A 19069-nucleotide genomic window follows, 5' to 3' on the forward strand; every position below is an offset into this window, starting at 1 on the left:
GTACAGTTGAGAAAGGAATTTTGGTCAAATCTGATGTTGCTTGTAATAGTTTGTTTCTCTGTGTTTCAATATTCAAATGCCACCGAATCTTATTTACTGGTATCTCTTTTTCGCATTGTTCACCATCGCTATTGGAATCACTACACTGGAAACGTCTGCGTTGTTGTCACACTCATGTAAGTAATTATAACTTCACCAATATCGAATTTCAACACTCAAATCGCGATCAGTTCCTGAACTGAACACGACGGCGATAACCATCACCACATTCCCCGATTTCTATTCGTCACCGTAACATGACTTCAAATCTAATTTTATGACTCTTCAGCCAATCATAAAACTCATTTGGTAAAAATTATTCAATACGAACCGCCAAGTTGCAGTCCTCGTGGACTAGATCGCTGCCGGTTCATTTCTATGTAATTGGTTTTTTTGACCTTTGAGAGTGCCGCTACCTTTAAATGTGCACAATATCGTTTACTTCGACTATACATCAAAACGTCAAAACTTTATTATGGTGTTGCCACATTTTACCTATTGACGTTAGTGTTGCCAGTTCCCGAAATATAAATAGTCCCCCATCGTACAAACGAACGAATACAAAGCAACTAGTATAGTGTTAGCGATACGATTAAATATAATCAATACCAATTACCGTTGATCATTATAGAATGAAACGGCGTTAACAGATCTGACCATATTGTTGTTATAATTTGTTATTTGTGGTAAAAACCCAATGAGGTGACTCAACATACACAGAAACCGCCAAGATATAGACTCTACTGAATGGTTAAGCGAATTATGGAAAAATAATTAAAAGACAATTAAGCTCAACAATTCTTTGCGGTACGACGCAAAAATAATAATGACCGAAGTCTTGACGTTTATGGATAAACGTGTAGAACATGCAATTATATTATAACAAGGGTATACTAAATAACTGAAAATGACCATGAAGACATCGAGTTAAGAATGTGTTTGATAGAAGATGAAATTTAACAGGTACTTCTATGGTGTTTTGTGGTCACTGAGAAACCGATCGTTTTGTGAAATATTGAGGAGAGTGTAAAGAATAGTACTGAACTTTTGCAATAATTAGGTTGATCCTAAACTTCTGTAGGTTTTTATGACTCTAAAAAATATTACTAGAGTTTTATTTCAATACCAATCCGTTATTTTAACACCTCGAGACGTGTTTTGATCATCAAGTGGTAAACTTAAATTTGAAAAATACAAAGCAACGTATTGTGATGAAAAGTAGTCAGTCTGATAATATGAGTGTATGCCATGGAGCCCCGCAAGGTTCAATTCTTGCCCCGCTACTATTTAATATCTACACATCTGACTTCTCCAAGGTTCTTAAGTTATTCAACATTCATACATATGCTGACGACACTAACTTGTACTACTCCGATAAAGTAAATCAGGTTAATGATGGCGAAACATCGCTCAATATTGATATAAAAATTCTTGTTCAGATTTTGCAGCAACACTGTCTAAACCTGATTCCTAGTAAATCATCTTTGATAATTTTTGGAAAAGCCAAAGATCGTGGAAGGGCCTTAGATAATATCGATTTGCATACTGATGGACATTCTGTGGAATTGACTGACCAAATAAAATGCTTAGGGCTTCATATAGACCACAACCTCAGATTTGTTCATCAAGTCAATACTCTCTTCAAAGGTCGTACGGTACTGAACTGAATTGAATTCAAACAGACACTATCTTAGTAGGTCTCTCAAAATTATCGTTGCAGACGCACTGATTCTATCTATGTTCAATTATTGCGTCGTCTATGACCCTTGTATCGATTCTATAACTTCTGCAAAAATTCAGAAAGTACAGAACGCCTGCGTTAGACTAATGAGTTACTTATTTTCAAATTGATTACTTCCTTCCTTTCTTTGGAAGATTCTCTCATCCCTTTTTTGTATCAGATGGAGTAGTAGAAAGCCAAAAACTTTCTTTCCCAAAAAAATGATAAATAAATATAGTTTAAAAAACTAAAAAACACGCTTTTAAAGAACATCGAACTGAAAAGTTAAAAATATTTTTTTAAATGAGCTTAAAACATTAACGAACAAAAAATACTAGTATTATTTAGAAAAAAGCGCCCACGATTTTGTTGATATATCAAAGATGTTACGTACAGCGCCATCCGCCGCGAATAGATGAGGCAATAATGTCGATAATTCTGTCAAATACAGATCCGGACCTTGAGAGTTACAAACGAAAAAACACATACATACATACAGGTAAAGCTAATATAAAGCGTGTAAAAAGTAACCCATCAGATACATTAAAAAAATCTTAGATTTAATAATAATTTTCATATTCCAAATCATAACAGCACTATCTATGAACAATCCTTCACGTATCATGCTGTAACAATGTAATATTTATTCAGTGGATCTTTGAAAAATTCATCACTACCGCTATTCAAAAGTAAACTCAAAACTGAATTGCTCAGTCAACAGTGATCCAAACATAAACATTTGTATTTCATTTTACCGTTGTCCTGAAATTGCCATTTATTTTTTGTAATGTTCCTTTTTTTTCAAACGTGGTTGAGTGGAAGAAGGGCGCTTTGCTAAACTTCGCCACGTAAAATAAAGACCATTTATTATTATTATTATTATTATTATGGCCTCATAATACCTTAGTCTCTCATATCCATTTCCTAAGAAAATCGATTCTACCTTCGTGAGAAAAGTACCTCTTCCAGTACCGTTTTGGTATTCATATGTAAATAATGAGATACTGAATTCAACTATAGTTATTAAGAAGCTTTGTATTACGAGTAATAGAAAAAAATTTGAGATATTTCCAATTTAGCTACATGACAGATTCCGGAACGTCGAATAAAAAAATACCTACTTTTAATCTGATTGATGTTTAGCCGTAATTAATGATTAATGTCGAGGTTGATCTTCGCCAACTCTGACGGAACTATAATTACCAATTTGAACTCCCGAGAAATTGAGTTTATTTTTAATAACAGCTGAGAATACATTTTAATGCATACAGGGTGATCGATTAATACTCTTTTCTAGAAATTCGAGCTATTGTAGTCACTGAGGATATACTATAATAACACACTTTTGTCTATTTTCCACGATAGTTTTATATTTGTTGACTAGTTTTGGTCATTACACCATTTTCAAAACTAACTAGATTACATTCAAATCTGAGTATTTATACCTACATTGCTATAACTGGGTTATAGGTTTAGGAGAGGACTATTGTTTAGATCGAGTTGTTCGTTGAGGATAATAGAATTGGGATTTTTCTTTGACTTGTTTATTTCCATAGATTCCAACATATTCATCATTTTCCCTTTTTCGCATGTGTGGAGGATTTTTAAATTATCTTTATCTATTTTATGTTTCGAATTTTGAAGATGTTCATACATTAATGATTTTTTATCCAAAATGACATGTTCTTGGTACCTTCTGTCAAAATTTCTACCATTTTGGCCTGTATATATGGCGGGGCATTCCCGCCATATATACAGGCCAAATACTAGTCGATATATATCAGATCTCTTTCCTTTGTCTGATTTAGGTTTGGCATTAAATAATCTCTTTCCTAAATTTCCGTTGGATGTTTGTAGATATATTGCTATTAATTGAGGTTATCCCAGGTATATGTATAATAGTAATGAATGTTTTATTCAATTCAGATGAAATAAACAATTCGAGGAAGGTCGCAGAAAGGCAATATAATAATACCTGAAAAATTGTTTTTTGAGTACATTCAAATTTGTTGGAACCATCAAAAGCGAGACGACAACTATTAAAATGTATATAATTTAATTTCTAGCAATTCTCCTGACTGTAAAAAAGGCTGGCAACCTCTTTAGATAACTGCATCTTGATGTTCTATTTTTCACGATTTATTTACAGAAAACATAATTGGTCCACTTCAAACTCGAAACTTCGACTTCAATCTCATAATGTCGAGTTCAAATTTTGAAATGAAGGTTGAAATTTTGAGTGTGAAGTCGTAATTTTGAAATAAGAGTCTTCAGCCTCAAAATAGGCCCCAGTTTCGACTATTACCTCTCCATCGGCGCTAATTTTTTTCCAGCGAGCATTCTCTTGAGGTCTTAGAACAAGAAAAATCACTGGGGGTTAGATTTGGAGAATACGGTGGATGCGGAAGTAATTTTGCCATCGTTTTCATTCATTTGTGACACGGTACATTGTCCCGATGACACATCACTCTAATTTTTTCAAATGGGGTCGTTTTTCCGCGATTTCGTTCTTCAAACGCTCCATCTGGAGACGATATGTGACATGCATTGTCACATATCGACGCATAAATTCTGTTTTTTTTATGGTGAAAAAGCTTCGAACACTGCTCAGAATAATCAAGTCGTTGTTGTTTTTGGTCAATTGTAAGCACGCGCGGCAATCACGTTGAACGGAACTTCGCATACCCAAATATTCATGCACTATATGTCCGACACGTTCCTTGGATATCACCTTGTTCAAACTTAGCAAACCACTTGATTTTCTTGGTTCAAAGTCCGAACAAGCCTTGGCTTGAACAGTATTATTATTTTCGCCAAAAAGCAATGCTTTTCATCCATTTCTTTCAAACTGAAGAAAGTTGCTTCACTCAAAATGTTCTATCCCACAAACTAAAAGTCCGACAGCTGTGAAATTTGTACACGTGTCATTTGAAGGTTTGAAAGTTTCCTCACAGATCTCAAATGGATACATTGATACGTAAGTCGAAACATTGAAATTTCGAGTAATAAAATTATAATCGGAGATAAATAATCTTATCTGGCACTTCCCAGTACGAGCACTTACTTTCGGTGAATGTACCAATAAATCTTTACATTTTACGACCCACTAAACTTCGTTACGTAACGATACCCACTCACTCGGGACGTCGTACCTTTAATTGGCGTCATCACCGGCGACACCCTGTATAATTTACCTCCGAGAACCGCGAAGCACGGTCATTATCAGGGAGGAAAACTCAATACACAAAATAGCCACTGTAATTACGATCGCCCGGTAGCTAATTGTGTGCCGTGGGCCGGACCGCTGCTGGCTTGAAGTTACAGAAGCCCCCTGGGGCAATGCGTGAGGCGTGTGCCCCGTTTCTTCTGGTATCCTCTGCCCTCGGGGCGATTCTACCGGTGAAACGTCGTTATTTCGCTTTTCCGGTCAGAGAGTAACTCACAAACGCGATTATTGATGTGGAATGTCGTTTACGAAACTAGGGCGAAATGGTCAGTTCGTTGGGCAGGCGTTCCGCGTAAGTTGTTTAGGGCATACCTGTCAAATCGTCTTCAAACGAACGAATCACTCTATTGGACAATTCCGGTAACGCGGGGAGTGCCTCAAGGTTCTATTTTAGGGCCGATTCGCCTGTCTCTACGACCACGTTTGAAGTCGTAGCATACCAACGTTTATTTTTTTCCCATCAAGAAGCAATGTAAAATTAAAACACGAAATAACAAAAGTAGTGCACCCTTAGCACTCACACAAACTTATGAGTTGAACATCATGAAATTCCAACAGCTTGATTTTGAATGTTAGTACTATACTATAACAATTTTCAATTGAAGGTGATTCATTAGCAACGTCGCACTTGAAGTGACCAACGAATAATCCTCTTACCAACTCTGCAGAGGCGTACCAAAATAATATTTTTATTTATTTAAACACGTAGGTAATTACGTAAAAAATGTTATAGTAGGTGGCGCTACCTGGTGTCAATGGTAAAACAGTTTACATTTTCTTATTATGCCCAATACAGTACTTCAAAAAAAACAAAAAAATTTACAAATTATTATTATCTTCCTTTTATATAGGAAGAGAACTACAAAGCAAAGAAATAATTACCTATGTTATGCTTATGAAGTTTCAGAATCCATTGACTCGTCCGAAATGGAATCCCCAGTCTATTATTATTTGGTCGAAAACAGTGTCTACCAACCCGTCTAATCTTCACATTTTCTCATCTTCCTTGATCACATGGGCTACAGCATTAGCCCAATCTTCTTTCCGTATCCGTTCCATTGCTAGTTCTAATAAACGTTGGACATCACGTTTTCACGAACTTAATTTGAGCCCAGATTAATTCTATCGGGTTTAGCTCGCAATAGTAAGGAGGAAGTCTCAAAATGGTGATGCCTTCAGCACGAGCTATTGTATCCACCAAATGCTGGCGATATCTGTCACGATGCTGTTTAATGACACTCATAAGCTCGGCCTCAACCATGTCCTCGGAAAATGGAATTTCTTTTTGTCCTAACCAACTCTGCATGTCTGCTTTTCTGGCGGTCATAGTTGGCAGCTGTTATTCTTCTAATCGGCTGTGATAAGAAGCGTTATCCATTACTATTACCGAATTTGGCTCGACTCGTGAAAGAAGGGATTCAAACCATCCTTCAAAGCGTTGGGTGTCCATGTCTTCGCGATAATCCCCCGTTTTTTTTTTTGATAAAAAAATTAGTGCACTATCGTCTAAAAAGCCACTCTCACTACCTATATGGACGACAATTAGTCGTTGACCTTTACTCGTTGGTCCGCGTAACCCTGTTGATAAACCGTCCCCGAATGCTTGACTGGAATTGCGAAGGCTGCTTCTCAAAACCTTGGGACACTGTTCCGAACCAGAAAATTGTACACACCTCAGCAACTCAACAACCTCAACAAAGTCATTGTAGGGTCTGAACAGATTTATAAATTTTGATAAAGGATTGCCCAACAAGGCACAAAATACCCGAAACCTACGTATTTTCTTTGGCTTGATATCTCCGGGAAAGCGTCCAAGAAAAACAAAAATAAACTGTAGGGCCTGATCAAATTACAAAATTCTGATGAAGGATTGCGTCAATAAGGCGCAAAATTAGCAAAATCTGCGTATTTTCAGAATCTTGACTTTCATCTACTCATCAGAAATCTCCGAGCAAGCGTTGGATTAAATAAAAAATGAACTCATTGTAGGGCCTTATCAGAATCTTAGGTTCTGATGAAAAATTGTGCCAACAATGCTCGAATTACGCAAAAGTATGCGTATTCTCAATATCTTGAAGTAAAATATAGTAATGTTATCTACCTAATAGGAATTTCTGTGGAAGCTTTCAATTGACTCATAAATAAACTCATTGTAGGGCTTGCTCAGGTTCCTAAATTTTAATGAACGATTGCGCCAGCCAACGAAGTTTAAAATACGCAAAACCTGAGCATTTTCAGTATCTTGACTTTTATTAACTCAACAGAAATCTTCCAAAAAGCATCCAATAAAATCATGAATAAACTCACTCTAGAGCCTGTTCAGATACCTAGATTTTTGTAAAGGATTGCGTCAATAAGATACATAATCTGCATATTTTCAGTATCCTTATGTGGAATATAGTGATGTCCTTTTATCGACGCAAACAGAAATCTCCAAGAAAGCGTTTAAGAAAATCAATAATGAAATCATTGTGGGGCCTTATCAGATTCCCAGATTTTGATGAAGGATTGCGTCAATAAAGTGCATTATTTGCATGGTGGAGGATATTGCGGCTTATCGCAATAATGAATTCAGAAATCTCCAAGAAAGCGTTTAAGAAAATCAATAATAAAATCATTGTGGGGCCTTATCAGATTCCCAGATTTTGATGAAGGATTGCGTCAATAAAGTGCATTATTTGCATGGTGGAGGATATTGCGGCTTATCGCAATAATAAATTCAGAAATATCCAAGAAAGCGTTTAAGAAAATCAATAATAAAATCATTGTGGGGCCTGATCAGATTCCCAGATTTTGATGAAGGATTGCGTCAATAAAGTGCATTATTTGCATGGTGGAGGATATTGCGGCTTATCGCAATAATAAATTCAGAAATATCCAAGAAAGCGTTTAAGAAAATCAATAATAAAATCATTGTGGGGCCTGATCAGATTCCCAGATTTTGATGAAGGATTGCGTCAATAAAGTGCATTATTTGCATGGTGGAGGATATTGCGGCTTATCGCAATAATAAATTCAGAAATCTCCAAGAAAGCGTTTAAGAAAATCAATAATAAAATCATTGTGGGGCCTTATCAGATTCCCAGATTTTGATGAAGGATTGCGTCAATAAAGTGCATTATTTGCATGGTGGAGGGTATTGCGGCTTATCGCAATAATAAATTATATTATGGAATGAAGAAACTTTGCCAGATAAGTGGAATCAGTCGATGTACGGAGAATTATAGACTATCAGACGGGCTTCAATAGAAATTCCACAATGCTCAATCATACAGTTTCAACAAGCCTGCAAATAATGCCAGTAAAATACCAATGTAGTTCACAAAAGTATGTAACAGAATTTAAAGTCCCAAATTCTCAACAGATGCATGCCAAAGAAGTCTGTTAATCTAGTCACATCGATAATAAAGCTAAAATAGGGAAGCATGGTGACAGCCTTTTGCAAAAATAGGGCTGATGCAGTGTCTACCGTTTGTAGACGGTGTCGTTGTGTAGCTGCAGGTCTTTCTACACTCCTGTTCTTCAACAGGGACTCCCGAACTTTGACAATTGATAACGGCCTTTATGTTGAATCTACATCTGTCAAATTAGTTTTCATTTATTCAGCCTGCTTTGCCAAATCACACATTGTTTTAAGTTGAAGAACCAAACATTTCACAATTATAGTAATTCCAATTATTCCATTGCCAATATTAGAAATAGGTTCCATCAAATGTATTTTGTTGAGTTGTGGTAATCATCGATTTGTTTGATTAACTTTCTTCAAAATTATATTCATTTTTATCTAAGTCAATTTTGATATATTAATCAGGACCAGCTAGCCAAAGTATCGTTTGCAAACAGTTTAATGAAATCACAATCGCAAATAATCAATGTTTGTCGTTTAGGCACAAAATAAATAGTAGTGGGCCTAATATTCTACCTGCGGCACCCTGTCTTCAAATAGGTACCTTGTCGGAGAAGTAATTTTTGAAACTATCTTTATTTGTGTCTTTGCTTTCACCTGAAAACATAAAGTACAGATCCCCACGATTTATATAGTAGGTACGACAAAATTCCATCGAAATCTCGCAAAATATGAATCATAACCGAGAAGATAAGATCGCGGTGTACCTGCATACCTGTCCTCTTAAGTGAGTCGGTCTGAATTTTAATAATACGTCGTGGAAATCGTACGTATCTCTTCGACAACTCGAAAGCCAGAGCAGAGGTGTAGTAAACTTGCCCCGAGCGGCAAGGAATGCCGTCAGGCAAGTGCACGCCCAGCAGCGTTGCCAACGAAACAGAAAATACGTAAATCTGCGTACTTTCATTATCTTAAAGTGAACCTTCAATAATGTTCCTTTAATCGAAGCCCAAAAGCATTGTGGTTTAGCCTAATACCACTGATGAGACCGATGGCAGGTGAATGAGCAGTATCTCGTGTTGGATCATGAATGTTTTCAATCCCAATAAAATTAAAAAACACATTGTAGGTTTTGATGAACGATTGCACCAACTAGGCACATCATCTGAACATTTTCAGTATCTTCACTTCTATTAATTCAACGGAAATCTCCGAGAAAGCGTCCAATGAAATCAAAAGGCATTATCAGATTCCTAGATTTTGATAAAGGATTGCGTCAATATGTCACAAAATCTGCGTATTTTCAGTGTCTTCACTTTTATCGACTCAACAGAAATGTCCGAAAAAGCGTCCAATAGAATAAAAAATGAACTTACTGTAGGGCCTAATCAGATTCCTAGATTTTAGTAGAAACATGGCGCAAAATAAGCAAAATCTGACTATTTTCAGTATCTTGACTTTCATTGACTCAACATAAATCTTCAAGAAAGAGTGCAATAAAATAAAAACTGAACAAATTTGAGAGTATGGTCAAATTCCTAGATTTTGATAAAGGATTGCGTCAATATGTCGCAAAATCTTCGTATTTTCAGCGTCTTCACTTTTATTGACTCAACAGAAATGGCCGAAAAAGCGTCCAATAGAATAAAAAATGAACTTATTGTAGGGCCTAATCAGATTCCTAGATTTTAGTAGAAACATGGCGCAAAATAAGCAAAATCTGCCTATTTTCAGTATCTTGACTTTCATTGACTCAACATAAATCTTCAAGAAAGAGTGCAATAAAATAAAAACTGAACAAATTTCAGGGTCTGATCAAATTCCTAGAGTTTGATAAAGAATTGCGTCAATATGTCGCAAAATCTTCGTATTTTCAGTGTCTTCACTTTTATCGACTCAACAGAAATGTCCGAAAAAGCGTCCAATAGAATAAAAAATGAACTTATTGTAGGGCCTAATCAGATTCCTAGATTTTGGTAGAAACATGGCGCAAAATAAGCAAAATCTGCCTATTTTCAGTATCTTGACTTTCATTGACTCAACATAAATCTTCAATAAAGAGTGCAATAAAATAAAAACTGAACAAATTTCAGGGTCTGATCAAATTCCTAGATTTTGATAAAGGATTGCGTCAATATGTCGCAAAATCTTCGTATTTTCAGTGTCTTCACTTTTATTGATTCAACAGAAATATCCGAAAAAGCGTCCAATAAAATCAAAAATAAACTCACTCAAACTGAATAGATACATAAATTTTGATAAACGATTGTGTCAATGTGACGCATAATCTATATATTCTCAGTATCTTTATGTGAAATATAATAATGTTCATTTTATCGCCTCACAGAAATCTCCAAATCTCCAAGAAAACATCCAAGAAAATCAACAATAAAATCATTGTGGGACCTGATCAGATTCCCAGATTTTGATGACGGATTGCGTCAATAAGGTGCATTATCTGTATATGTTAAGTATTATTAAGTAGTAAGTAGTAATTGACCTTTTATAGACTCAAAATAAATCTCCAAAAAGCGTTTAAAAAAATCAACAATCAAGTTATTGTGGGGCCTGATCAGATTCCCAGATTTTGATGAAGGATTGCGTCAGTAAGGCATATAATCGGCATATTTTGAGTATCTTTGTGTGAAATATAGTAATGTTCCTTTTATCGACTCAACAAAAAGCGTTCAAGAAAATCAACAATGAAATTATTGTGGAGTCTGATCATATTTCCAGATTTTGATGAAGGATTGCGTCAATGTGGCGCATAATCTATATATTGTCAGTATCTTAATGTGAAATATAATAATGTTCTTTTTATCGACTGACAGAAATCTCCAAATATCCAAGAAAATCAACAGTAAAATCATTGTGGGGTCTGATCAGAGATTCCCAGATTTTGATGAAGGATTGCGTCAATGAGGCGCATAATCTGAACAGGCGCATAATCTCAACAGAAATCTCCAAGAAAGTGCCTAAGAAAATCAACAATAAAGTCATTTTGGGCGTGATCAGATTCACATAATCCTGCATCTGCAAAAAATTAACGTTCACAAAGAAAAGGTTAATATAATCGTTGTCATTCTGAACTATCTCATAAATCATTAATAAATAGTAAAAATAGAAGAGGGCTTAGTTTGGAGCCCTGAGGAACAGCAGAACCAACTAGATACGTTCTAGACTGATCTAATGCGTCGATTATTTCATAAATATTCGCTTTTTGATCGGACTTTGCGGATTTTCGATAGCAAAAGTAATTAATTGACTTGGCAACACCGACGCCCAGATAGCAGTCCCCCAAGGCCCCACATGATCGCCGACAACTCTGTGTCCTTTCTGGTAAACATAATAACTGATTGTCTCATCTGAAAAGCTAACAGTTCTCGACCGTGCACAAAGATGCTCGGTAATTTCGTTTATAATGAGATTTCAGAATGTGCTGCCGCTGCTCTTCGCTGGGTTTCTAATATTTTAATGATGGTATTTTTTAATGGCGGTGTACCGAGCGATGGCATTCCTCCGAGCCCATCTGCATTTTCTTACACGGCTGTTATTATTAGCGATGCCAAAAGCTTTGCTTATGGGCAACAGTGAGATTACTTATCAGATAAAAATACACTTCATTGTCCGTGAAAATATTAAAGTAGAAGTCGGGTTATGAAAAGAATGAATACGAAAAATTTAAAGACAAATATGATTGGGAATATAATTAAATAAAATTCTGAGTGAACCAGTAAACGTGTGTTGTTGATATGTAGATAGAGAGTTCAAAATAATATGCATTTGTAATGAAAAAGATGACTTTGATGAGACAGGGTGACTTAAACCACATACCTACATACAGGGTGTTCCATCTCAGACGAGCCACCCCGTATATTTCTTATCCCATACATATTTATACCTAAATTAATGAATTTATTTAATAATGATAATAATAATTACACGAACTCTTATCTGCCGCCTATTTCTCATTTACAGTTCAGGAAGTCATGCATACTGATAAATGTACTCTTGTCAGAAGCGAATTTCAATAAAGAACTGAATATAATAAAGCAAATAGCCGTCAACAATGATTATAATAGTGGTCTGATACATTCTTCATTATCAAAGAAGTTATACAGTCAAGCTTTGAAAGAAGTTTACCCAATTGGAAGAGAAGATGATAAAAGTTATAGAACCTCAACCCACTACAAATATTTCAGATTTTCTGCACAGCGAAGGTGTAAATACTGCTTTCAAAACCAACCACAACTTGGGCATGCACATTAAAAATAACAAAAGATGAAAGTTCAGCTTCAGAAAAATCAGGAGTGTATAAATTATCGTGTGGATCATGTCCGATGTTTTACATAGGTCAAACTGGAAAAATGTTCAAAACCCGCATGAAGGAACACAAATTTCCATTTCCAGAAGAAAGGTTTGAAACTTAACCTGTTGGAGAGTATGGAAATAAACAAATTCAAAAATTCTCAACATCTCATGAATGATCAAACTGAATTGAATAATTCGCCATTATTGAATATGTTCATTCGCAGGTAAAAAGAGGCTAGGTATATTTACAGGTAGACTTTCGAAAAATGTATTGATACCTGACCTTTTCAGGTAGATTTATTATTCAGGTAGACGAATAGGTACCTACTAGGTTAGAGTATAAAATGGTGTAATTCAGAAGAAACTCTCAGTTTATGCTTGAAGAAGCTACTGTATAGCGAAACACGTGTCGCGGTTTTTGTAAAACCCGTATAGTGAAAATCATACAATAAACTGTATTGATTAGTTTTTTAATATGAATTTTCATCATGTATCGGCCAGTTCTATTCGACTCTTTTGTCAAGTTTTAAAGTACATGGTTGAATGCTCTTTGGCATAAGTAATAGTATAATAGTAATAGTATAAAGCCAACAAGTTCTTTTGATATCTTCACTCAGCTAACTCTTGCAACTTAACTTTTTGATTATTCAAAATGATTTTGTGGATTTTTTTTCTTTTCTGGTGTTACTGCATCATTTGGACGTCCAATGTGATCCGCATCATCGATGTCTCTACGACCGCGTTTATGTTTTCCCATAAGAAGCAGTGTAAAATTGAAACACTGTCTGAAAATGCATTGAATGAAATTGGACAAGCGCCATTATTTGTTAGGCCAGAGACTTTCAGCCCATGTAGTACTCAACTTATAATGACATTACATTATCCCTGTTTTCCCAGGATTTCCCGGGAACACGTCGAATGATTTTGTTTGGGGGACATGAAGCCTATTGATTGACATCAACTATTTTTTTATATACATTTACCTGCGAACGACTCAGATGCTGTTTTTCTTCAAATCATCCGTCATAACTCATTTTTTACTCGACCAAAAACAAAAAATACGCACCACCGTCTGAGCTTTTAGTTATGAATATAATGAAGGTTTGTGTTTTTTGGATGAAGACTTTCCCAAATAATCCTGAATTCATTCAAATATAATAATTTTTTATATAAATTCACACGGCGAACGCGATAACTCTATATGAAATTGTACTTACGTGTATTTTAAAAAATCACATCACTGGCACACGTCGTAACAATCTTCCAGAATCACACTTCGGAGCTCCGAACTACATGCTGCATATTCTCTATGTGGGTGAAGGGTAGAATAACTGAAGGCATCTATGCCCTAGAAAATCGGGTTTCTCCCTCGAGTTACCCTAATCCGATTGAGATGATAGCCATCCATGCGATCTTGCGCGCAACAGATATTTGAATGACAAAAAAGCTTGTACGAAACAATATATAATAATGCAGCTTGACTGCATTAACATTACTCGATTTCATATCATTTCTAAAAACATGTGGATTCGTTTTCCGATGGCATTCCACGTTAGTTTCCCAAATTTCTGCTATACCGCAGTTGTCTGTTGATTGGTCAAACCACCAACACTGGCATAAAAACTTGTCAAGTTGACTTGGGTGTCACACCAATAGGTGGTTCCACTTATGTCTCGCTTGCGTTTACGCAGTTAATCCTATCAAGTACTTTTCTTGGTTATTCACATTTTGTCTTCCATCGAGGACCGCCTGCCCGGTACTGACGATGCCCAATAGGCTGAAACAGCTGTTTACCGGTGGCTCTTGAATTGAAATCAATATGGGAATGATCAGAATAGTACTTATCTTTTGGGAAAGAAAGTTTTTGGCTTTCTACTACTCCATATGTTCAACTTACTCACTATTCATTGAAAAGATTGGATAACAGTTGACTCACCTGAAAAAAAACAAAGAATTATTATAACTATACATACAGCCAAAAACTCTCTTTCCCAAAAATTAATCACTCCTAAAAATATAACCCCTTCAATTCAGAACTTATCTATTTATCTTTTGATTTTCGTGGAATCATTTTCTAGCAGCTTGACTGCATTAACCTTTCTCGATTTTATATTAACATATATTTACAAATATTATAATATTAACATATGTTTATAAAAAGGATTTGAAGCTTCAATAACTTCTACTTATTACATGCAAGCGCTTTCGATACCAGGCTGTGCTTTACTCAAGCTGAACGTTTTATCTTCTTGTTTGTTCTTTTAGACCTAACATTCAATATACTACACATTCCCAGAAACAATGAACCTAGAGGAGCTCCAACATAAAGGATATTACCTGATATAACCCAAATTCAGGCAAATTTAAAGAGACATCCGGATGACAAGAGGGGACAAATACCTGCACTAGAGCGTTCTAACCGTATAAAAGAACAAACAAGAAGATAAAACGTTTAGTTTGAGTAGAGAGTGGACTTTTCCATTTTTTTTAATCAAGTGAAATTCGATATTGGTCGATATTGTTTATATCGGGACATTTGGGAGATCAAACTACGTATGTTATTGCAGCATTATTTTATTGTTTATGTTCGATTCGGGCAAGATCGCTTCCTCTGTTGAATTATTACGTCGTCGTGCAACTTTTCTGGATTTAAAATGTACTTTTATTATAAAAATTATCATATGTTCTTGATCAACTCACTAATCACCCTCAGATATTGATAATACTTCATAACTCTCCTTTTAGTTATCATGACGTGTGTAGATTTTGGATAAAACATGGTTAAAACTTCACTTTGAACCAGTTAAGATAGATAGATGGATTCAAAATCAAAAAAAATACCTACTCAAGGAAAATTTTCAAGAATGAAGTAATGAATTTCGACAAATTTTGATTTAACCACTATTGGATCGACATTTGCATAGCTGTGTAATTGCCAATCATTACAGTACCCAAAATCTTCTCATGAAAAATTCAAATACACGAGTGGTTACATTTGAATCACGTTTCTCATACATCGAATCATAACTGTACAGGTACATTTGTTACGGACTTTTTTCATCTCGTAAAAACCGACTACGAATATCGAACAACATTCAAGTGTGCAAGAATTATTTTTAACTCCTCCCACATCAGATTAACAAGCATAGAATCACAATCGCATCTGAATGATCGTGTGAATACGAATTTTAAGTTCACGAATTACAATAACAATAGCTTCTTCGTCCGTGAACTTTTATTGGTCGCAGAGAAAAGGAGGAGTTATGAAATCATTGTTATTTTCTGGTCGTTGAACACTTCCGTATTTATCTTCGAGAATGGTATGTTAGTATTATAAATCTGCAGAAAGTTTTTCAGTAATCTGTTTATTTATGTACACTTCGTAGTTCGTACTTGAGGATCCAATCGCCCAGTAACAGAAAGACGTAAGCAAGATCGTTATTGTTCATACGTATTTTCATTGCAATTCATTATATTTTTAAAAATTTGTGAATTGGTACGTTTAAAATCTGTGATTGACACTTTCAATATCAGCGTTCACTTGATAATTATTTTTCGTAAGTCATTAATTAAAATTCGTGATTAGTGTCATACTGAGAAGATACTTTGCAACCCTGTGAATATTGCCACTTTTAATGTCTATAATGACGAATGGTCTCTTGAAGTCTATGTAAAAATGCCACTCTCTCTAAATAACGAAGAGTTTGGTTGAAACGGGATTATTTACATATCAGCATTCATTTGATATCATTTTTCGTAAGTCATTATTTCAAATTCGTGATTAGTGTCATACTAAGAAGATACTTTGAAACCCTGTGAATATTGCCACTTTTAATGTCTATAATGACGAATGGTCTCTTGAAGTCTATGTAAAAATGCCACTTTCTCTAAATAACGAGGATTTTGGTTGAAACGGTATTATTTACATACCAGCATTCATTTGATGATCATTTTTCGTAAGTCATTCTTTCAAACTCGTAATTATTGTCATACTGAGACGATACCTTGGAAATCTGTGAATATTGCCACTTTTAATGTCTATAATATCGAACGATCTCTTGGAGTCTATGTAAAAATGCAACTCTCTCAAAATAACGAGGATGTTGGTTGAAACGGTATTATTTACATATCAGCGTTCATTTGACAATCATTTTTCGTAAGTCATTGATTAAAATTCGTGATTAGTGTCATACTGAGAAGATACTTTGAAACCCTGTGAATATTGCCACTTTTAATGTCTATAATGACGAATGGTCTCTTGAAGTCTATGTAAAAATGCCACTCTCTCTAAATAACGAGGATTTTGGTTGAAACGGGATTATTTACATACCAGCATTCATTTGACAATCATTTTTCGTAAGTCATTGATTAAAATTCGTGATTAGTGTCATACTGAGAAGATACTTTGAAACCCTGTGAATATTTCCACTTTTAATGTCTATAATATGGAATAATTTTTTGGAGTCTATATCAAAATGCCACTCTCTCAAAATAACGAGGATTTTGGTTGAAACGGTATTATGCACATATCAGCATTCATTTGATGCTCATTTTTCGCAAGTCATTATTTCAAACTCTTAATTAGTGTCATACTGAAAAGATACTTTGGAACCCTGTGAATATTCCCACCTTTAATGTCTATAATATGGAATGATTTTTTGGAGTCTATATCAAAATGCCACTCTCTCAAAATAACGAGGATGTTGGTTGAAACGGTATTATTTACCTATCAGCGTTCATTTGATAATCATTTTTCGTAAGTCATTATTTAAAATTTTGAAGTATAATTCATAGGGTCACATGAGAAATAAAAAAAAAAGTGAAACAGGATTCTAACCCGGCTTTTTTCTTTCCAGGAACGCCTCACCGCCACCGGCCATGGTTCCTTGACGCTGGGCGGCGGCTCGCCGGGCGGTTACTCGGCGGGCGGCTCGACCGCCCATCATCGGGCGGCCTCGGGCCTCCACCATTCCGCCGCCATGCAACACCAACTGCCGCAGCCTGACTTCCAGCCGCCCTACTTCCCGCCTCCCTTCCACCATCCGCCCAGTCCGCCGCCCCAGCAGCATCTCGAGTACCTCACGGATCCGTACGGGGGCCTCTCCGGCCTGCACCACTACAACCAGTTGGGGTTGAGGAGGGACGGCGACGGGAATCACACGCATGTTGTAAGTTGAAAAAGGTTACAAAAATATGAGGGGAGTTTATGAGAGTTGGGGAGAGTGTTTCAGAGAGTTCTGCCAATTTGAATCAGTCAATCAACTCACAAAGAAAAATAAAATAATTACACTGGCATGTTATTTCAAATACCTACATCAAGGGTGAAATATACTGTAGATAATCTACTTTGTGATTAATAATCTCTTCCAGCGATCAACAAGCACAAATATAGATAAATTGGGAGCAACAATTCATTACTAATGCATTATCAATACCTAATGCTATAAAATACTTTTATATAGCCTAAAATACGTACTATTATATAGCATCTTCTGCAACACATACTTTTATATAGCATATTTTCTTCAGATGTTCAGAGCGCTCAGCCAATTTGAATCATTCGACAACTCAGAAACTGACATTTTAAGAAAAGGCAAAAAAAATGTTTATTTGGAGTACTTACATCAAGGGAGCAATACCTGTACATAATCCCTCTGTGATTGTGATATCTCTTTGAGATATCATAATCACAATTTATATAGCATCTTCAGCAACACATCAGTCGATCAACTCACAAACTGACATTTAAAAAAAATTGCAATAAAATGTTCATTTTGAGTATTTCAAGAGAGCAATACCTGTATGTACATATATGTACACTAGAAGCAACGAATAATTACACCTGCACCATTAATGACTGATGCTATAAATCACTTACTTTTATATAGCAGAAAATACATACTTTTATACAGCATCTCCAGCAACATATACTTTTATATAGCATATCCAGCAACATATACTTTTATATAGCCTCTTCTGTAACACATACTTTTATATAACATCTTCTGCAACAGATACTTTTATATAGCATTTTTTCTTCAGATGTTCAGAGTTCAGCCAATTTGAATCAGTCGTTCAACCCGCAAACTGACATTTTAAAAACGTTGCAATGATAATTTTATTTCGAGTACATCAAAGGTGCAATACCTGTGCATAATCTCTCTGTGATTGTGATAGTCTCTTTCATTACACATGCTCATACATACCTAATGTTGTAAAATACTTTTATATATCATAAAGCACATACTATTATATAGCATCTTCAGCAACATATTCTTTTATATAGCATATTCAGCAACATATACTTTTATATAGCATCTTCTCTTCAGATGTTCAGAAAGTTCAGCCAATTTGAAACAGTTGATCAACTCATTAACTGAAATTTAAAGAAAAATTGCATTCAAAATTTTATTCAGAATACATCAAG

The 19069-nt window shown here is 35.4% G+C and overlaps 1 protein-coding gene across 1 annotated transcript in view; it reads left to right on the plus strand.

The window, feature by feature from the left end:
* The window catches only part of TfAP-2 (Transcription factor AP-2), a 53665-nt gene that overhangs the window by 20809 nt on the left and 13787 nt on the right, over positions 1–19069 (plus strand). Inside the window, 1 exon segment of the mRNA XM_074179646.1 lies at positions 17499–17810. Coding sequence (XP_074035747.1) covers positions 17499–17810 — 312 coding nt within the window.

This window comes from Leptinotarsa decemlineata, unplaced genomic scaffold (assembly GCF_025532065.1).
Source record: "Leptinotarsa decemlineata unplaced genomic scaffold, Ldec_3_MD MMD2_tig00026282_RagTag_RagTag, whole genome shotgun sequence".
In the NCBI taxonomy this organism is placed as follows: Eukaryota; Metazoa; Arthropoda; class Insecta; order Coleoptera; family Chrysomelidae; genus Leptinotarsa; species Leptinotarsa decemlineata.